The sequence below is a fragment of the Rhipicephalus sanguineus genome, chromosome 1 (assembly GCF_013339695.2).
Source record: "Rhipicephalus sanguineus isolate Rsan-2018 chromosome 1, BIME_Rsan_1.4, whole genome shotgun sequence".
In the NCBI taxonomy this organism is placed as follows: Eukaryota; Metazoa; Arthropoda; class Arachnida; order Ixodida; family Ixodidae; genus Rhipicephalus; species Rhipicephalus sanguineus.
Window position 1 is genome coordinate 251,051,960 of NC_051176.1, and position 19,245 is coordinate 251,071,204.

Genomic DNA, 19,245 nt, shown 5'->3' on the forward strand with positions numbered 1-19,245 from the left:
GTAATTCAAATCACATTTTATTCAACTAAGCACAGCTGTTTAACAAGAACATCGTAAACCTACAAATATCTGCGCCCGTAAATTAAGACATGGCCCTTCACTGCCATTCAGTTATAAACGTTACGTCGAGGCAGATGGGGGAGTTTCACAGTAATTGTGGAAGTAACCACTAATGGCCACTCAGTACCTGAATCCCCAAACACCATTGCGCCGCAGCCATCGCACAAGCATCGGTGTTGTCGATAAAGTAATGCCCATGCGCACGGGGGTAAACAGTTTGTGCACAGCATATGCAAGTACTAGTGTACCACTTCCACCAGCCACTTTCGAATTCACCCACTGGGAGTCCATGCTGAAACCAAGCTTCTCTGCAACTGTTGTCATGTCTACACCACTGAAAAGGATAGAGTACCAACATTATTAGGTATGCCAGAGCTAGAACAACTGCAATGTAGCGACATGAGCATTCTTGTGTGATAACTAGAAACTCAATTATAAGAGAATTTTTTTTTTCGCACGTCAAGGTCGCACACTTTTGGTAGAATTGATTTATTTCGAAAATACCTACGGATACTTCTTTACACAGCAGCTGCAACCATCGGCAGACGTTGTTGCTATGGCAACGCACCCTGCAATGCGAACTTTTAAATAAGCACTCGCACTGTGAACGTTACTGGAGCTCCTGATGACTTCTCCCTATTTGTATGACACTGCTAAGGGGTGCTAAGAGTTCAGCTAGTACTGCAAACAACCCCTCTTTTCCCTTTCCAAAAAGCCTTCCGGAAAAATCCCAGGCTACGTCACTAAAGTGTACTACCAACGGTACATTACCTCGAAACAAGCAGGTAACAGATGCCGAAGGATGTGACTGACAGCACGACGTGAAACGCCACCATTGCGCTACCGTACTCCTTGATTGCATGTTTCCACTTCTCTTTTCTCGACACCGGAGGAGGCGTATTGCCAGCATCACCTTGAGACACTGCAAAGAAAAGTACGGTGAAGTGACGATGAATAAGAGTTTTAATGCTTCAAAAACTGCGAGCGAGTCTTACAACTTACGAGTGGGACACCTGTGCAGTGCCGACAGGGCGCTGTAGAACGGCGCCGGTGCGCGTAATAACAGAGGTTTTCCGACACGATTCACACCCGGTGATGTGTGTTTAAGAGCACTGAAAGGACAGCTTGTGCGTAGAGTTCGAAAGAAAGCTGTCAACACTCGTGGTTGTACACAAAACGTCAGAGACAGCATATCAAACCTATTTGCGAACTAGCGGCCGTCGCAAACATAACATTATCATCGCGCGCTTGTGGCTTTCCTTGCGTTGGATTACATTGGATCGCCCCCGAATACTAGCCACCGAAGTAGAGGGTAACCAGAAACTTCATGGCTTGAGATCGTTAATAAATTAAAAAAAAACTATGTTTTCATCGTTATTCTGTAAAAAAAATTTAAGCTAATGGCAAGTTAGATAATGATATTAAACCGCATTGCAGTTAGGCCTAGGAAGCGCTCCGTTGCATGGGCTCCGTTGTACTCGAGAGTTTCGGTTTTTTTTTTGGTTTTTTTGCGTCACATTTATGACGGAAAGGTATATGTGTGGGCATTCTGTCGCGTATTTGTCAGCGTGACTTCACGCATAATATTTAGGAGACTACGCTTCGCGCCTGATTTACAAGTGAATTTTTTTATTCATTGATTTATGGGCTAAGTCCGCTCTTCGCTGGCACTGTCAAATTTTACTAAACGTTGTAGAAGCGTTCTGTTCTTCACTCCAAAAATATAAATATAAAATTATGTGCTATAAATCCACTGGTTCTAGATACACTGATACGTTTTGTTTCTCTTTTTTGCGAGCTTGTGTGCCTTGCGGCTTCATTCGTGCATGTAACTTTGCAACTGTGCAAACAGTTTCCCACCTGCATGGAAATAAATAAAATTATATTCGAAAGCATGTATCAGGCGCGTCGCGTCGCGGCAGTACCTTCTTGTGAAAACCGGCAAGTCATTTCACTTACACCAACGGATCACGTTATATATAGCTTTGCGAGTGATGTTTTGTGCTTATCCCTTTGACGCCGTTCGCAAGAAAACTGTGATATCCACCTTATCTTTCTCTGCGCATCATGAAACCCAGGGGCAGCCACTGCGGCGCGTCTTCTTGCAGACAGGCAAAAGAATTTGGCGTGGGAAAAAAAACAAAAAAAAACAACAGATACACGCCACACATCGCACGTAGAGAATAAGTGGTCTACTTGTGTATTTCCGACGACGTGCCGTTTTTCGTGATTCTGCTTCGACGCGCCTTGATTAAAATTTCGTCACTTCCTTGTCTCGGGTAGTTGCCTTACGTAACAGAGCGGCTGCGTATCCTGCGCACCGGGCGCGGTCAGTTTCGATCAACGTTTCTAGAACTAGTTCTATCAACATTTCTAGAACAAGTTCTATAAACGTTGCAATGGTTTCGATATCGTCATTAAAATTCGATGATGAATATCTCAAATTACATGTAGCATTTGCGATTTCTAAAAAATAGGTATGCCATAAATGTGACGCCCTACGACTTTTCCATGTAAACAACTGCCCCAAAGCCAATAATTAAAAATATAATTAACGAGCTTTTCTTAATGAATCACTTCGGGTGTCACTTTACCTGCGGCAAAGTATTTCTGCCTCGACGTAGAGTTCGTGTACGAAGACGGCACGAGCCTTACTGTCATTGGTCTTTTAAAAACCTTCAACATAGAGAACAGCCTGTGTTGGTTCTACCCTATCTATTTTTTATTTTTTTACACCTCATTTTTACACGCGTTGAGATGTAGCTATATATGGCGTTACGCTGTTGAGATCGACGTTGTGGCAGTGATAATTAATCTGCATGGTCCATGCCGAGTGAAGTGCAATTACTATCGGCCCATCCAAGTCGGCGCGCCGACTATGCTCTATTTCTGTAATAAAAACTTTTGTTGATAGTGAGCGCTTGTCCTGGTCAATTCCTTGTCCCGTGTTCTTTATTGCGCTATGATTGCTGATGAACGATGAACAACCAACACGCTCAAACGTTCTCCCTTCCGACTATGAAGACTGTTAAAGTTGGCTGATCCCGGACACTGCGGCTCGCTTGGCGGGCTTGTAAGAAATGATAATTGTTATGCAGAATGTAGTCCGCCGAGCGCACGAGCGAGGAATCGTTCGTGCGCTCGGCGAGTATTCGATCGGTCTTGCGCGGATACCACAGCTGTTTGTCTTGCAATGCGTGAGTGTCGCACTGTGCCACATCCTGGGTTGTCACTTGTCAACCCACGTTTGTTGACGATCTGCCTCGGGTACCTTTTCTGCGCCGTGTCGGAGAGTCGATGAACCCGGCCGCAACGTCTTTGTGCGCTACGGAGCGTACGTCGTGTGTTTTCCTGACCGCGTTCGTAGGGTAAGCATTGTGCAAACCCGTCTCCACAATCTTCACCTGCGCTTTTCAGCTGCAGTCTAAGAGTAGAGTAGATATCTGTACCTGTGGCACACCGCGCATTGGAGGAGCCCTTCCCCTCCCCGGCTACGGGCGTGTGGGAAGGGCTCCTGAATTTTTTTATCATGCAGTCGCTTCTATTCACCAAGAAAAAAAATCTAAAAATGATCGCGTATCACGTACATATTGTCGTGATCATGTAAATATTGTCTTTGGGAGCCTTTTTGTTAGAACATTGTCTCAATTAAGGACTGTGCAGCTGTTGGAAAACTTTCATTGAGTAGAGACAGTTATGTTGCTAAATTCGTAAATCGCCATATTAAATGTCGGCGTGAGCCATTATTGGAGCATAACAACAACGAAGACTCACAGGCCCGTTCCTTACGACGCGATGGCTAAAGCCACCCGGTGTGGCTCTATTACCGTGAACTTTACATCGACCTCCAACGTTCACTAATTAACTACAACTAATTAAAGGATAATAATGTAACTTTCACTAATTCACTCACTACTAACTTAATGTGCTTTGATTGTCATCAATATAATTAAATTTCGCTAATTAGCGCTCACTAATTTAACATTATCTAATTAACGTTCCATAACTTTCACTAATTAACTTACTGCTCACTTATCGCCAAGTATACACGTCATGCTTTCACTCGCTTTTGCGTGGCTTTCGCTCCCACAGACATCAGTAAGACGAGTCGTGCGAACGCCTCCGCGGAAGCTCTCCACGTGACGTCTGCTGTGCCAGGGGATCGTCTTCTTATCTTCTCCTTTATCGCCTCGGTTTCACGCTTTCGCAGAAACTACATGACATTCACGCGGACGCCGCTTGTTGATATTTCTAGTCACGCGGACGCCGCAAAGACGCCCGAGAGAGAGAGTGTGTGTGTGTGTGTGTGTGTGTGTGTGTGTGTGTGTGTGTGTGTGTGTGTGTGTGTGTGTGTGTGTGTGCGCGCGCGCGCGCGCGCGCGTGCGCGTGCGCGTGCTTGCGTGCGTGCTTTTTTGTACTACCCGCCGGCTATTCCCCACGTGACCCTTCTCGTGAGACGTATAAGGCTATCGCTTTAGTAAGGACGACCGCTACATCCATCTGAACCTTATTGTGCCTAACCACGGAAATAAGTAGTTACAAACCGGTCCACAAACATTAGGCAACAGACTGATATTTTATCGTGGGCGTCTAGATATATAGTATACCGATGGAATGAACCATGCGTATAACAAGGACTCTCGTATAACTGAAGACGGTGTATAAGTAATGATGTATGCGTAGATGAACTTTGAAATTTTGATCGCATGCAACGACTGGTTTGCTTTTTGCGCCTCCCATGATACACGATCCCCTACCCTCCCCTGGCAAAATGGCAGACCTACGTCTGTTCTGTGGTGCGGAGATTTTCGCTGAAATGCAGAGGCGCTCGTTGGACAGGGTCTACGCGATACTCGCCGCGGTAGACCGGTGGCTGTATGGTTGTTGTACTGCCGAGCTGATGTCGCGGGCTCGATTCCTGCCACGACCATAGGCCTGCGCAGATTTCCTCATTAAGGGGGGGGGGGGGGGGTATCGCAGCCTCCCCTCCTCCCGTTGGTCGAGTCCAAAAGAAAACATGCTTCACAATGGATGCAAGAATGCAAATGAAGAGGTGACGTGCTTCTCACGATGGCCTGCTTTTGGGCCCTTGCTTTCCGGGAGTGAAGATGGGAAGTAATTAAACAATTCTTGGAATGCAACATCAGGGGCCTGCGGTCGCCATTATCGTCAGAAACCTGCGCGGCCATAACCCTGTTCTTTAAACCATGTAGGGAAAAAAAAGAAAAAAAAAACAACTAGGAGGGAGCGTCGAGTGAAAATGTTTTAAGCCCAGCCATAAAAAATGAAACGGGAGCATGCTGGGAATTGTGACCAGCGTATGGAGAACGAGGGGGGAGCGGCGTCAGAGTAGGTTGGCTTGGGGACGCTAGGCGCGCGCGCTTGTCAATTTTTGTTTTTTGTTCATGAGGCCACCAAAAAAGGAAATGAAACAGGAGCATCATGGGAAATGTGACACGAACGCGAGGAGCAAGCGGCTTCAGAGAAAGATGGTTCATGGACGCTAGGCGTGCTCCCTCCTATAGACGTCAGACTCTGCCCAGGCGGCGCTGCGAAAAACACCGCCACCAGCGCCCTCATCGTAGCCCTGGCACTAACTGGGTAGTGCAAAGAGAGCCGCCCGCAAGCGAATGTGCATAGGTCGCAATATAACCCTCCTCTTTCGTTGGTGTCGAGGCGCGGTTTCCTGAAAATCAAGGACCTGGAAAGCTTCTCCCGCCAATCCACGCTTCAGAAACAAAGGAAGCTGATCAAAGCGAACTGCGAGTACAATGCAAAATAAGTTTTAGTTATTCCCGCGCGCTGCCACTCGCAAGTACAAGCGAGCATCACACGACACCGAGTTCGAGGCAAGCCTTCCGACATCCGTTCTCTAGAGCCTAAATGCGTTAAAATCGTGTATATACGTATGCCACAGCGATAAAGTACCTACATACACGATCAATTTACTTAGCTATGCATCTTACGATCAGTGGTACAAAACTCGGTTCATCAGGGGCGTATGGCTTCGGCGATTTTCGCCTTTTCAGTTGCATTCTCCCTTAATTCATCTCTCGCTTCCTGTGCATTGGAATGTTTTATTACGCATCCTCAAATGGTCTCTTGATGGTCGTCTTCCGTTTGTATGTACTGCAAATGGGGATACGTGCGTGTCCACTTTCGCGGGGTACAACCAAAGGCAAAACCGTGGCCTCCGAGATAGCTACGGCAACCGCGGAGGACACGGGCGAAACAAACCTGAATGGGGTCACGACCAACATTCTGCGATTTACTTGTATGACGCACGTGGTGTCAGCTAGTTAGAACCAGAACTCTGAGCCTTCAAAACGTACATACGTCCGCGATGCTGTGTTGTGACGACCAACTCGTCGCGGTGTGCGTATCACGCGTCTCCAGTCTGCCTCTAGCTGCTCACTTCGTGTTACACGACAAGCACAGAAGTGAGCGCCTCTGCTGAGCTTCATAGTCAAGGTTACCACGGTTTTGCATCAGGGCTACGCAAAACAACAGCAGAGCCACACATTCATGCCACCGGCTATGGAGAACGCGGGTACTTCGCTCACCCAACACGCTCGCAACGGCCCGTATCCAGCGCTCTCGCCTTTCTTCTTCGTACGACAACTATGGAAATCGGTAAAACTGAACGTTGTTATTCAGTCTTTTACGTCCGTGGCAATTCACAACGCAACAGTGCGTCTTTTGCGGAGTTTCTTCGTAGCGTGCGGAGGGCTCTCGTCTGCTGCTGTTTTCGCCGTCTTTCAGGCGAGTGATCCAACAAGCACTTCACGACGGCTCGGTGGCGCGTCCGACTAGCGGAGAGCAATTCACAGCTCTCGTTCTGAGTGCTAAATACGCAAACACACGCGATATTAAGCTCAATCGTTGTTTCGCACTCGCTAGTTGCACCTGGTCCCATAGCAAACTGTGCGAGAGAGTCGGTCTATGCACTACTCAATACTTATCCGACAGGTGGCGCCACACATCTTGGAAACTCCAGAGTCTGACGTCTATATATATTTTCCTCCATGCTTAAAACTATTAAAACAATGACGGACAGGTCCGACACAAGAGCGCAGGCGCGTATGTCACTGTTTCGAAGCCGGGTGCAGAGAGCGCAAGCGCAGAAGGGACGGATGACGCAGCTAACCGTCACAATTTCCTTCACTGAACAATAAATAATGTAAAGCTGCTCTGCGGTGAAAAACAGGTAATATATACACCGCCCAATTCTCTGCATGTTCTCCGTAGTGGGTTGTACAGTCCACTTGGAAACAACAAACTCGGCACATGATATCGCCATAGTAAGGCGAAAAAGAAGAATGCCTCGAACGTCGTAATCACCGTAAGTACCCGCCTTATACACACATATACAGTGCAAGTGTCGTGTCATATATACGTACAGTAAGTACGCTTCTCGCCGTATGTGGACAGTACTTCACGGCACAAGGATTGTCACGTTTGTGTTCCGCGGAAGAAAGGTTCTTAATTATGTCGTCTGCACAAAACAACCGCGTCCATTCCAATCAAACCTTGTGCAAAAGCTGTCAGTCATCGATTGAAGTAACATGCAGTGCCAAATCAAACCCTGTTTGAGAAAGGGGGCTTGCGTCCTGTCGATTCTATAATTGTTCAGGAGGTTCATAACGAATCGCTATTGTAGCATTGTGCTGTGATGGGGTGGATGGACTCATTGTTATTCTAAGAATTTACATGCATATACAGTTAGCCCGCTTATTACCGCGGACTTCATTAAAATGTCAAATACGCGCGGCAATGAAGAACAGGCAGAACCTGTGGCGTAGTGGTTAGAACATCGGGCTTCAAAAATGGGGGGCCCAGAGTTCAAATCCCGCTGTGGGAATATTTCAAACATTTTCGTTTATGTGTATGCGTTGTACATATGCGCTGCGCTGATGTCAGTAGCGCGCGCGCGCGCGCGCGCGCGCGCGTGTGTGTGTGTGTGTGTGTGTGTGTGTGTGTGTGTGTGTGTGTGTGTGCGTGCGTGCGTGCGCGTGCAACGGCACCCGCGGTTAAATACTCGGTTGGTCGGTCCAAACGGCTGGAAGGTATACCTAAGGAAATGCTATACGAATTAAAAAAAAATTACGCCTTGAAATTGCGAAGTACACCGTATTTAGAGGGCTTAAATTAGATTACTTTTAACCGCCTGCGCCTACAGAGTTCTTTAATGTGCACCAAATTAAAAGTACCACAAGCGCTTTTGTATTCCACCAGCATCGAAATGTGGCCGGTAGTCGAACCCGCGTTCTCGTGTTCAACAGAACGCCACAGCGACTGAGCCATGCATTGAGCCGCTGTGGCGATATAGAAGGCGAAAAAAAAAAGAAGTTTGAAAGCACACGAACGCCAAGAAAGTAATATTAGTAGGAAGAAAGAAATAAAACTGGGCTGGTAGAAAACACCCTTCTTTCGCGGTGTCGGCCATATAAGTTTCCATGTACGATTGTCATATATGACGATCGAAAGATTGTATCTCGCTTAGGCAAATCAGAACGAATATTGCTAGTTATATTGCTAGTTAGAAATCAGCTTCATTTACGGTGAATGGGGAAAATTAACTGACCAGCGAGCGTACATGACTGCAAACTGCTGTGTGAAATGATTGTCCATGAACATAGAATGTGCTGTTTGTGAATGAGTTTGTCGCAGATGAGGGCCGCCAGTGGTCGTTGTCTTCCGGACCGGTAATAATGACATCCACCGGCGCGTATTCCGCATCGGTCCAATACGTAAACGCAGAGGATCTTCTTGACGAGCTCGCGACAAGGTCAAACGTCGTGGCGCTCGCGCATGTTGTACGCATACAGTGCGAAGAAACACAATATACAAGCGGTCGAGCAAGTCGCGAGGGCTGACAGAATCGCGAGCGGCGGCGGCGGCGCGCGACGGCAGTTTCGCGGGAGAACCTGCCGGAAGAGCGTGCGCCACCCCATGGCGCCGGTGACAGCCTTGGTCACGGAGCTCTACATGAGCGCGTGCAAGTGGTACGACCGTATCATCAACTTCAACACCACCGTGAGTTGCCCTGCCAAGTGGTTCTCTTGAACACGTGGTACACAGCCTACATGCCAGAACGACACTGTCTTCTGCTCAGTATAGGGCCGTGGCTCATCCACTTGTATATGATCACAGTCTGTCTGTCTTTTTAAAAGCTATCCAGAGAGGGATGTACCCTTTTGGATACAGACATTTTGCGTGATCCGAACATAGGCGTGCGCAGGTTTTCTCCTTAGGAGGGCAAGGTTTCATAAAATGAAAACGAAGCGATGACGTGCCTCTCACCATGGCCTGCTTTCGGTCCCTGGCTTTCCAGGAGTAAAGATGGGAAATAAACAGTTCTTGGAATGCAACATTGGGCGCATTCGGCCGCCATTATCGTCAAAAACCTGCGTGGCCGTAGCCCTGCTCCTTAGGCAATGACGGTGACAGGCCCGACTGAGTAACGCTATAGGGCCGAATTTGCGACCCCTCCCCCCCCCCCCCCTAGCTCCCGTGCGCACGCATATGGATCCAAAAACGCACAGTTCGACGGGCGTTTCCAGCGGTACCGGAATCGTTTGAGAAGCAGGGGTCAACGCCTGCTTGGTTCCGCACTGTGACTGTCCTGCCCACCGCAGTGTTGTAACGGGCTCCCTATTTCTCATCTATATATTTTTCTGGGTCAAATAGCTTTAATAAAACGATAGGCAGGCGTACCGGATATCGACTCTACTCTCCGCGCAAGGCTGACGTGCAGAATTTAAGGCTACGCGAGGATACGTGGTTCAGCTTCCTGTGACAACGCGCGTTGCATGGTCACTTCTTCAGACACGTCATGCGAAGCGTTATTCACAAAACGATTTTTATAGTCTACTAAAACGCTTCCTACGTCCCAGGCACGATTGATTGCAGTTTCGCTACTTTCAATCTGACATCTTTCTCGAGTCAATCATTAAAAAAAAAGAAAAAAAAACGGAGCTACGGTGATATTTAATCCAGGTCAACGTACGCTAGCCAGAGGTTCCAGGCACGATTCGTGATGGCGTACAGCCGCGCTGTAAACTATCACGCCCTGGGAATGTCAGTGTGCGTGTACATCCTGCCAAATCATATTCTGTTACTGCGTTGGCACTCGCCTGTATATGTTGCCGTTGCGCACGAGTCTTCAACAAACACGTAGCTGCGAGGATTTTTAAAGCAGTGCCGTATAACTGAGTTACGCGCGTTTCACGATTCAAAAACGGCCTCGCTCGCTTCGCTTCTTTCCTTCGCTATATGCTCAATGTTTTATTTTATTAAAATATTTTCAATGACGATGCGACTTTCGGTGCTATTTACGTTGATTTACTACCTCCTCTTGCACAAGCGATCCCGCGCTGGAGGCCACCACCTAACTCTCTGACTGAAAAAAAAGAATCTTACAAACATCAGCAGTAAAGCTTAACAGTAGTCAAGTAAATCGCGCGAATGACGACCCAGAGCTGGTACTCGCAATTTAAAGAAATATTCGTCGTCCGCCCCATAGCTATAACATGTCGTTGGTTATAAGTTGTGCGCACATCTCCGTGCGACCACCGCGTATGCAAATGTAAATTGCCCAAAGTGGTGAAGCAGCGACGGACCGTGACTTCTTTCGCCATTTACGTGCTCCGAAAAGCTTCGCGGTCTGGTGCACATTTCGCGATACCCAATCGCGAATGACGTCAGCGGGAACTCGCGCAGTGCAGCCTCTCACGCTCAATACTTGTATGATATTTTTTAACTGAATGGCGTGTACACGCTTAGGTGCGTGGCAGTCGTCAGGACGCCAGCGAACCAAGAAAGCGAAGATGATCAACGCCGAGATCTGGTATTAATACGTAGCAGGAACGAGGAAAACTACCGAAGTGATGCAGATGTTTGTTGGGAGTGCAGATGAAGGCATCTGTTTATGTGTTCGGGGGCTTGTTTACGTTCTGCTTCGAGTACGGCTCATTTTAATCAGTCCCGCGGCCGTGAAAGACGGCTCGCCGTGCGCACGCAAACGACGCACGAAAGTGCGTCGTTTCCTTTGCGGAACGCGCGCTCTCGAATAAAGAATGGCATTATATGCCGCGTTGGCCCAATGCTTTATATCTCAAATAACCGTTGGTGTACAAGCTTCGTGCGTACGATTTGACTACCGTTATTCGTGGTTATCTTGAGAAGCAAAAGAAAGAAAGAAAGAAGAAAGAAAGAAAGAAAGAAAGAAAGAAAGAAAGAAAGAAAGAAAGCTTGGAATTAGAAACTTTGCCACACTTTTTTCCTTTTTTCTCTCAAAGCGCTGATTTTGTTTAGTCGGCCCTCTGCTTTCTGTCATGCGGCATTTTCCAAAAATGCCTGCATTTATAGGCAGATCATACATTTAGTAGACACTTCTGCGCGCATGCGCAAGTGTCTTACAGTTTGTCATCTTTAAACGGCTTTTCTCATTAAGATAATAAGATTTATGCGTTATAAAGCCTTCAAAATAGCCCTTGGAAATGTCTTCCACGCAGTAAAGCAATAAAATGCAGCCCGTAGCTGAAGAAATGTAAGGTAAGCTGCATATAGACGCTTTTTCATAGGACACATGGGCGGCGCCATCTTGGGCTGTTAAGCGAATGTTTTCTTATTTTTTGATGTCGTGACGTGAAATTAACAAGTTCATGAAGCGTCGAATGCACCAACCCAACCGTATTCATGTGTATATGCGTCTACAGTAGCATTGTTCGTTTAGTTGCTAAAGATGCAAAACCAGTATGGTGGTACCGAAACCCGTTCGTAAAATAGTCTATAGTTGAGGGATCTGGCTTATTTTTGACCACCGAAGGTGGTGTAAAGTGCACAAAGCAACGGCATCCGAGGCTTTTATTGCGGTCGAGGCTATTGCGGTCGATGCATTGCCGAGGCTTTTATTGAGGCTTTTATCGCAACACAGGCCGAGCCACGCGTTAAACAGTCCCAGGTGTTCAAAATTCACCCGGAGCCCTCAACTACACTCCCTGTCAGGTCCCACGTAAAGTGCTAGATGCAGCCATGAAATCAACCATTTTTCGTCTATAGTATACGCCCTTCACCATGTAGACCATGAGTTTTTTTTTTTTTTTTTAGGGGGGGGGGGGGGGGGGGGGCGTTAAGCTCCACCAATAAACCGTGGCCATCGTTGTCATCGAACGCACCGAAATCGGCCCATGTAGGAGTGTTTTTTTTTTTCTTTTTTTTTCTGGGGTTTAACGTCCAAAAACCACGATATGATTATGAGGGACGCCGTAGTAAATTTCGACCACCTGGGGTTCTTTAACGTGCACCTAATCTAAGTACACGGGCCTCAAACATTTATGTAGGATTGTGTGTGTGCCAACTGAACGCTTCGGTTGAACACTTCCGTTCAGTAAATGTCTTACTTGGCAACACAGTGGTAGAAACCGCAGTAGACCAGGTGGCTTGAGAAATAGTGCGTTCAAGTGGAGTCAGCAAAACTTCTTTGCAGACTAGTTGGTTCATACTTGTAAACTTCTTCTTTCCTGCTGGTTGCGCAGTAAGGGCGAGTTTACAAGTGGAGTCAAGCAACTGTTCAAGAACAAAAAATCCCCCCGGCGCAGTCTGCTGAAAAAAATTTCGGCACATCGCACGCATTGGGGGAATCAATTTTATGCGAAGCGGTCAGCGAGTAGGTGCTTATGCCGTATTTTGAGCCAAGTCTTACGATGTGGATCGATGTCTTTATGTAATTTTAGTGGTTGTGTGCATATCGTGGGCTTACCAGGAACGTTGGCTACCTTGGCGTCCAAAGGGTATCTCAGAGATTTACGTAACGCCGGCACTCACGTTACAGCATAGACGTCACTTTTATCGAAACTAAGTGAAAGCGCGTTCGTTGGCGTATCCTTGCTGGGATTAGTAACGCTAGAATATATATTTTAGCAGATTCGAGGTGAGAGCCAGTTGGTGATGGAGCATACTTGGTGAAACTTAAGCGCAATGGACGGGACAAAAGAAGGAGCACACAGGTCGAAGCGCTGTCTTTTGTCCCGTCCATTGCGCTTAAGTTTCACCTAGAATATATACTTTGTTGAGGCATAGGAGCACATATCCCTAGGAGCAATATCCCCCCAAAGCGTTTGTGTGCTACATTAAAATCGCCAACTATAACAAACGTTATGTCGTTGTCTTGTTTAAACCACGCAGTGTCTTATAAAGTTTACAATATCTATTTTTGCTGTACTGCGTTAATATAGAATGTGAATCACCTGTGGCGCATACCCTTGTACCGTGGGCCGCGGTATGCAGGTATGCGCCACAGGTGACTTTGGGAAAGACAGCGCATGGCTTCCACTTCCAATGATATTTTAAAGATAGATAGATAGATAGATAGATAGATAGATAGATAGATAGATAGATAGATAGATAGATAGATAGATAGATAGATAGATAGATAGATAGATAGATAGATAGATAGATAGATAGATAGATAGATAGATAGATAGATAGATAGATAGATAGATAGATAGATAGATAGATAGATAGATAGATAGATAGATAGATAGATAGATAGATAGATAGATAGATTCGTTTGCATCGCATTTAAAGCGACCGACAACTGCCCAGAATATGAAATGAGTTGACTCCACTGATGTAGATTATCCGTCTCACTGACTCAAACCAACCCTGTTTTTTTCGCGAGAGATGGATTTATATTTTTATTTCTTAATTGAAAGTCGCGAAAAATGACCTGTGGCGCCTCTGGCGGCAAAAACATGAATGATCCGATGAAGACGGCCACGTGACCGTTGATTGCTGTACGCAGTCGACGATTTTTTTTTTTGTTAGTATTGAAATATTGCTCGTTTCTTTATATTAAAAGGTATTACTCCATAATAATGTACATATAGGCCGGCGTTAGTAGTGTGCATTAAAGTGGCGCTGCCTTCGCGTGACGTAATGATCCCATGCTCGTCAGCGCGTCTTGAGCAACTATTCAGCGTGCTCATGCAACCGTGCACGCAATTTCCTGGTCACTAAGATTTTGGAGCGACATAGTTTTGACCTACACTTCGTCTCAGAAATGACGCGCGCTGCTACTCGGTGCGGCCGTGCATATATGCACAGTTACCTTTTCGATTACTTGGTTTGGCTCGTGTATCGAGAGAGTAACGACGCCGGGACAAGCCATCCATGACACAGGCGCAGGCAACCTTGGGCGCAAGCGCACACAACGCTGTACAAATACCGGGACGGTGTATAAAGCCACACATCTCATTGTAACAGCTTGCTATTTTCAAAAATGGTTGGAAAGCTCAAAATAAAGGTGGTTAAGCATAGTTGCAGTAATTCCTGCGAAAGCAGAACAACGACAGCTTTCACAAGGGCTAGCGGCATCGCTATCAATTCTCAGAGTTGCTGGAGCAAGCCTCCATGCGTGTTTGGAGCCTTTCAGATCGAAAAATACTGCTTATAAAATAACTACGTGCTTTTCGCATAAACCACTGCAGCTACAAACGCTACGAAGGGTGAGCTTCCTGTCGCGCCGTAAAAAACTGTGTCGAGAAAAATCAGTTGTCGGTCCCTTTAAAAATCTTGTTCGTGTTTTTCACAACCACTTCGTGAATAGCATGAACACTACTTGTATATTCGGACGGTCATAACTGAAATCACATTGGCTTTGGCAACACGGTACAGAACCCTCGCTCGCATGATGCAGCCTATGTATAGTGCTCAAACAGGTAGTGATTTTTTGTTTACTTTTCATATCAACGTTACTAGAACATGTTTCATATAGCGACAGCTGCAGCAATTCATCTGACAGCAGTTACTAACTTCGCCGGCTTGGCCAGTTCACTGCACTATGTCCGCTATATATTTTCCTTTCACATGTGCCGAAAATATATAGCAGCACGTTAAACTCACTGCGGTGCGCCAAACTGGTGCACTCTTTGACCGTTATAGTGATGTAATTTTTCCCGAGTTACTTTTCTTTGAACACTACAGTAATTTCGTTGTCCTCTTGTTGCACGCCAAATCCCCCCCCCCCCCCCAAAAAAAAAAAAAAGAACATCGTCCTTTCTTTATCAGCATGTATACTATGCCTCATTAACAATGGTCTTGAGAATCTCGCCAAAGTCAGTCCAGTTCCTAAGAGCGTCAATTTTTATGCGTATGGTATAAGTCTTTTTCGTTTCGTCTCTCGGTTGCCTATTACCTGAACTCGACTCTGTATGGGAGCCCATGGAGGGCGCCAAGATGGAAACTGCGTCGAGTGGCGATGCCGGGAATTGTCGACTCTGAAATAAACACGGAGATGAAAAAAGCATGGACGTTGAGTATGTAGTTTGCCAGAGCCATGTAGCAAAGATAAAAATGATGTTGGTAAAGGGACAGCAGACAAATGATGTTACCGAAATAAAATGTTACGGAACTCATATTGTTAAGTAAGCATACACCGAGGGGTAGATGAAAGAATGGGTTTATTCTGAGCTGATTATTTCAGCACATGCAGCCTGATACTATACGGTATGTGGACGAGTCTGTTTCTTCATTTGTTTCATGCCCACCGTCGTATAGGTGCAAGTTTTATCTCTCTGTCTTTCTTTTCTCTCTCTTTCTCTCTCAAACGGCTTCTTCGGGCCCGATGATACATTCCCAGCTTACATGCAAGAAACGCGCTGCTTGTCTCCGAAACTGAGCATGTGCAACGACAAAGAAAGAAAGAAAGAAAGAAAGAAAGAAAGAAAGAAAGAAAGAAAGAAAGAAAGAAAGAAAGAAAGAAAGAAAGAAAGAAAGAAAGAAAGAAAGAAAGAAAGAAAGAAAGAAAGAAAGAAAGATTCCTACATAACTATTTCGGTTCTATTCCAGGTTCCATGCAAGAACCCACCAAGATATTTAGATTTTGCGCTGTAAACTCCTTGTCCACAAACATTTCTCTTGCGCAACGCTGACAAAATCGGGTCAGTTATGGAACATTTATGGCAAGGCCCGCTAGACAAACGCAATGGTGTAACGAGCAGTTGCATTACTAAACAATCAGCCCAATTTGTAGAAAGCTATATGGGCTTATTGCAATGCCTTCCTTGCACGGCAGTATCACCATCACTTGCGCGGCTGGCTTCTTCTGATTTGTGCCGATCTCTATGTGCAGATAGTTCGCATAGACCCTGTCTTTTTTTTTAACCAATCCTCTACGAAGTGCCACACACAAGCGTCTGTGCGCTCAGCGAAGAATTTTAACCGGTCAGAATTAATTACAGCGCCCTCCATTGCGCCATGCCGTTCCCTATATAGTGTACAACTAATATGAAAAATTAGTTGTTGCTGTGGGCAGCGTTTTGCAAAAGTTACGTTGTTTTTATAGCACCGTTCAGCAATCGTGTAGGCTGCCGCATACGCTTCAAACGCAGGATGGGAGAAATCAGCCTAATAATGCGCGAGCAATTTTTTTTTTCATGTAACAGTATAGTTGCTAGATACTTGAAAACTCACTTAAAACGAACTATGACATATCACTTTCAGCCATCATGACTAAGCACGCCGGATGACAGAGGGTGCCACTCCCACTTGACTTGCAGCTGACAGACATTAAAACAGATGTCCCGCTACAGATTTAATTGCCGCCTTGCGTGTACACTTTTCGCTAACGTAGCTCTTTTTCAATGCGCTAGTTTTAGAACAGTGGAGCAATGCGCAGCGTTTCACGCAGAGTTATGACAGTAAACTAAAGTAACGTTGTGCATAAAATTTGTAGGGGATGGTCTCATCTAAACGGAGCCGAACGTTTGGTGCTATGAAGAACAGTAATGCTTTGGTGAGGAATGGGTTATTGTGTTATCCGAGCTCCAGCAATCACTGCTTTGTCATTCACCAAGCGATACGATGTAAATCGATGTCCTCCTTTCCGGAATATTTGAAAAATCCTCCGAGTTTCAAGAAAAGAGAAAAAGATTGTGCAAAAAAGATAAACACAGGCGATGAATGTATACAGGATGTGTGAGCGGCATACCGCAGCGTGATAATCTGAGATGTTTAGGCGTAGTAAAAACAAAACGAACAATCAAAAAAGATAACTCCCTACAGATATACGCTTTCGAAATCGCACAGACCATACGGAGCCGCACAGAGCAAAATTCTGTGCATTCTAGAACAGCCCTCTTGAAAGTATCTATAAGCCAGCAGTGGTTTTTATTATTACGGGTATACTCACCGATGCCTTCCGGAGCTCCCTCATGCCACATTATTTTGTCTGTTGGAAATTGTAATTCTGATGACACCGCTATTCTTAATGGCAGTTTCCCTGGTTGCAACATTCATTCTGATGACATTCGAGGACAAAGTATGAATTGTGGTAGCGCGAGTCTGCGCGTGGCCTGAATAAAACATATTCGAATATCTGTTCTCAAAGCGTTCAGAATTTTAATGTACATTTATTCAGAGAGCGATTAACTAACGAACTGTTGTGGTAGCTTAGAAGTTGTCGCACTGCTAAGCTCGAGGACGCGGGTTCGATTTCCGGCCACGGCGGCCGCGTTTCGATGGGGGCGCGATGCACGGACACCCGTCTACTTAGATTTGGGCGCACGTCAGAGGACCCCAGGTGGTCAGAATTAATCCGGAGGCCCCAACTACGACATGCCTCATAATTATATCGTGGTTTTGGCACGTGAAACCCCATAAATTATTGTTATTTCTATTGGCAATTAAATGATTAAATGACGTTCTTCTGACACCAAAATAAGTTCGACCTGGAAGTTTCCTAGTGGCCGTGCTACCGAGTTACGAAATGAATCACGAATTAGCGAATACCATCCTACTGGCATCGCACGTGCATAATACCGTATTTCCGCATGACGTCACAGCTCGAAGCGCGCGGGCCTTCCGCTATCTGGGAGGAGTTTGTTCGCCTTCATAGATATGCGAACGCTGAGGCGAGGCGCGACTCGAGCTCCTGTGCACAGCAAAATAATGCCTCGTGACCGTACAGCTAGCAGTTTGCAAGAGGTTTCGAGTGGCCCACGGCGGCCGCGCCATGCTGGCTAGCTTCTCTTGCATTTAATTACGTGCTGAACGCCTTTCTTAAAAACCACGTAAAATTGAAATTATATTTCGGCATAACTGCCACACTCAATGCCTTTAAGCATAATATGAAGCTCCTGCTATAATATACGCGTGTACGGTTAACTTTGTCGTCTAACGGGATATGCAGGCTTCACGAAAAATTACGTGCCCCCGGGAAAAGAAAAAGAAAAAAAAGAGCAGACAGCAACAACAGCAAAAATATAGTCCAAAAATATACATTTGTCTATATTCTAGCTCGGTCAAAGCCAAATGGGCGCACACACATGAGTGCTCCGCTTAGTTGACCCAAGTTGTAGCATGCATAAGATAAGTAGAAGCTCACTTTTGACGTCTATACAATTCTATAGACGCGCGTCATCCCTCATACGTTGCTTGCTTCAGCTCGATAACACACGAAATCAAAGCCGCCGCGATCCTGCGCTCTTCCTGTGCATTATGCACATTGCGTGTTAACATTCTTATCGACGACTTTTATGTCATTCGGTTACTGCCACAAATGTAGGTGAAGCGACCGCTGTCATAGTTGTGTGCAACGTGGACTAAGCCTGGGAGGCGCGTATCGTTCGCACACCGCCTACGGAGCCAGATGGCTGTGCGCGAGATGACAGAGCTGCATGTGTACGCACCTTCCGACCTTCTGCTCTCGAGCCGTCTGCATGCAGCTGTTTGTGCGAAGAGCGCGCCAGCCAGCTCGGTCGATGTCAGCTTCTTGACGGTTTTGTTTGGCGCTCAGCACGCGCGCGGTCCCACGCCGTTCGCATGCACGGCGAACAAAAGAGCCGAGGTTGCAGGTCGGAACAATCTAATCGCGCGCCCTCCACCGCTCAGCGCGATCTCCACTTGCACCGATAATATAACAGACGGCCCACAGGAAGATACTATAGAGTCGCGCGACCGAGCTATATGCTCAAGCGTCAGCGGCAGAGTGTACACCGCAGCTGTTCTGGCGTACTTCTCTCGCACTCCGCCGAAACAATGTCCCTCCGGGTCGTTACGAGTGGTGACGTATACCGATAACATACTTTAAATATGAATCCGGAGCAAGACAATTATTTGTTGCATCACTACCGCGCGTTTTTTAAAACTATGCAGCGTACTTTCAAAAGGTCTCAAAGCACC

The 19,245-nt window shown here is 46.3% G+C and overlaps 2 protein-coding genes across 6 annotated transcripts in view; one reads left to right on the forward strand and one right to left on the reverse strand.

The window, feature by feature from the left end:
- Window positions 1-18,995, reverse strand: LOC119377617 (protein FAM210B, mitochondrial). Of its 4 annotated transcripts, none has more exons than XM_037647010.2 (4): window positions 18,753-18,995; window positions 15,260-15,341; window positions 832-982; window positions 1-394 (listed from the first exon to the last, which is right to left on the reverse strand). In XM_037647010.2, the coding sequence occupies exons 2-4, from the start codon at window positions 15,285-15,287 to the stop codon at window positions 181-183; spliced, it is 393 nt and encodes a 130-aa protein (XP_037502938.1). In that variant the 5' UTR covers window positions 15,288-15,341; window positions 18,753-18,995; the 3' UTR covers window positions 1-180. The 4 variants fall into 4 exon arrangements, with proteins under 4 accessions (XP_037502938.1, XP_037502944.1, XP_037502934.1 ...); XM_037647016.2 differs by lacking the exon at window positions 18,753-18,995 and adding an exon at window positions 18,449-18,567; XM_037647006.2 differs by lacking the exon at window positions 18,753-18,995 and adding an exon at window positions 17,255-17,293.
- LOC119377596 (peptide methionine sulfoxide reductase) overlaps window positions 8,958-19,245 on the forward strand; it is a 22,723-nt gene continuing 12,435 nt past the window's right edge. Inside the window, exon 1 of one of the 2 annotated variants that reach the window (XM_037646983.2) lies at window positions 8,958-9,096. In XM_037646983.2, the coding sequence (XP_037502911.1) occupies window positions 9,013-9,096 (84 nt within the window). In that variant the 5' untranslated portion in view covers window positions 8,958-9,012. The remainder of the gene's footprint in view (window positions 9,097-19,245) is intronic. The other variant, XM_049411311.1, reaches the window with a different exon arrangement.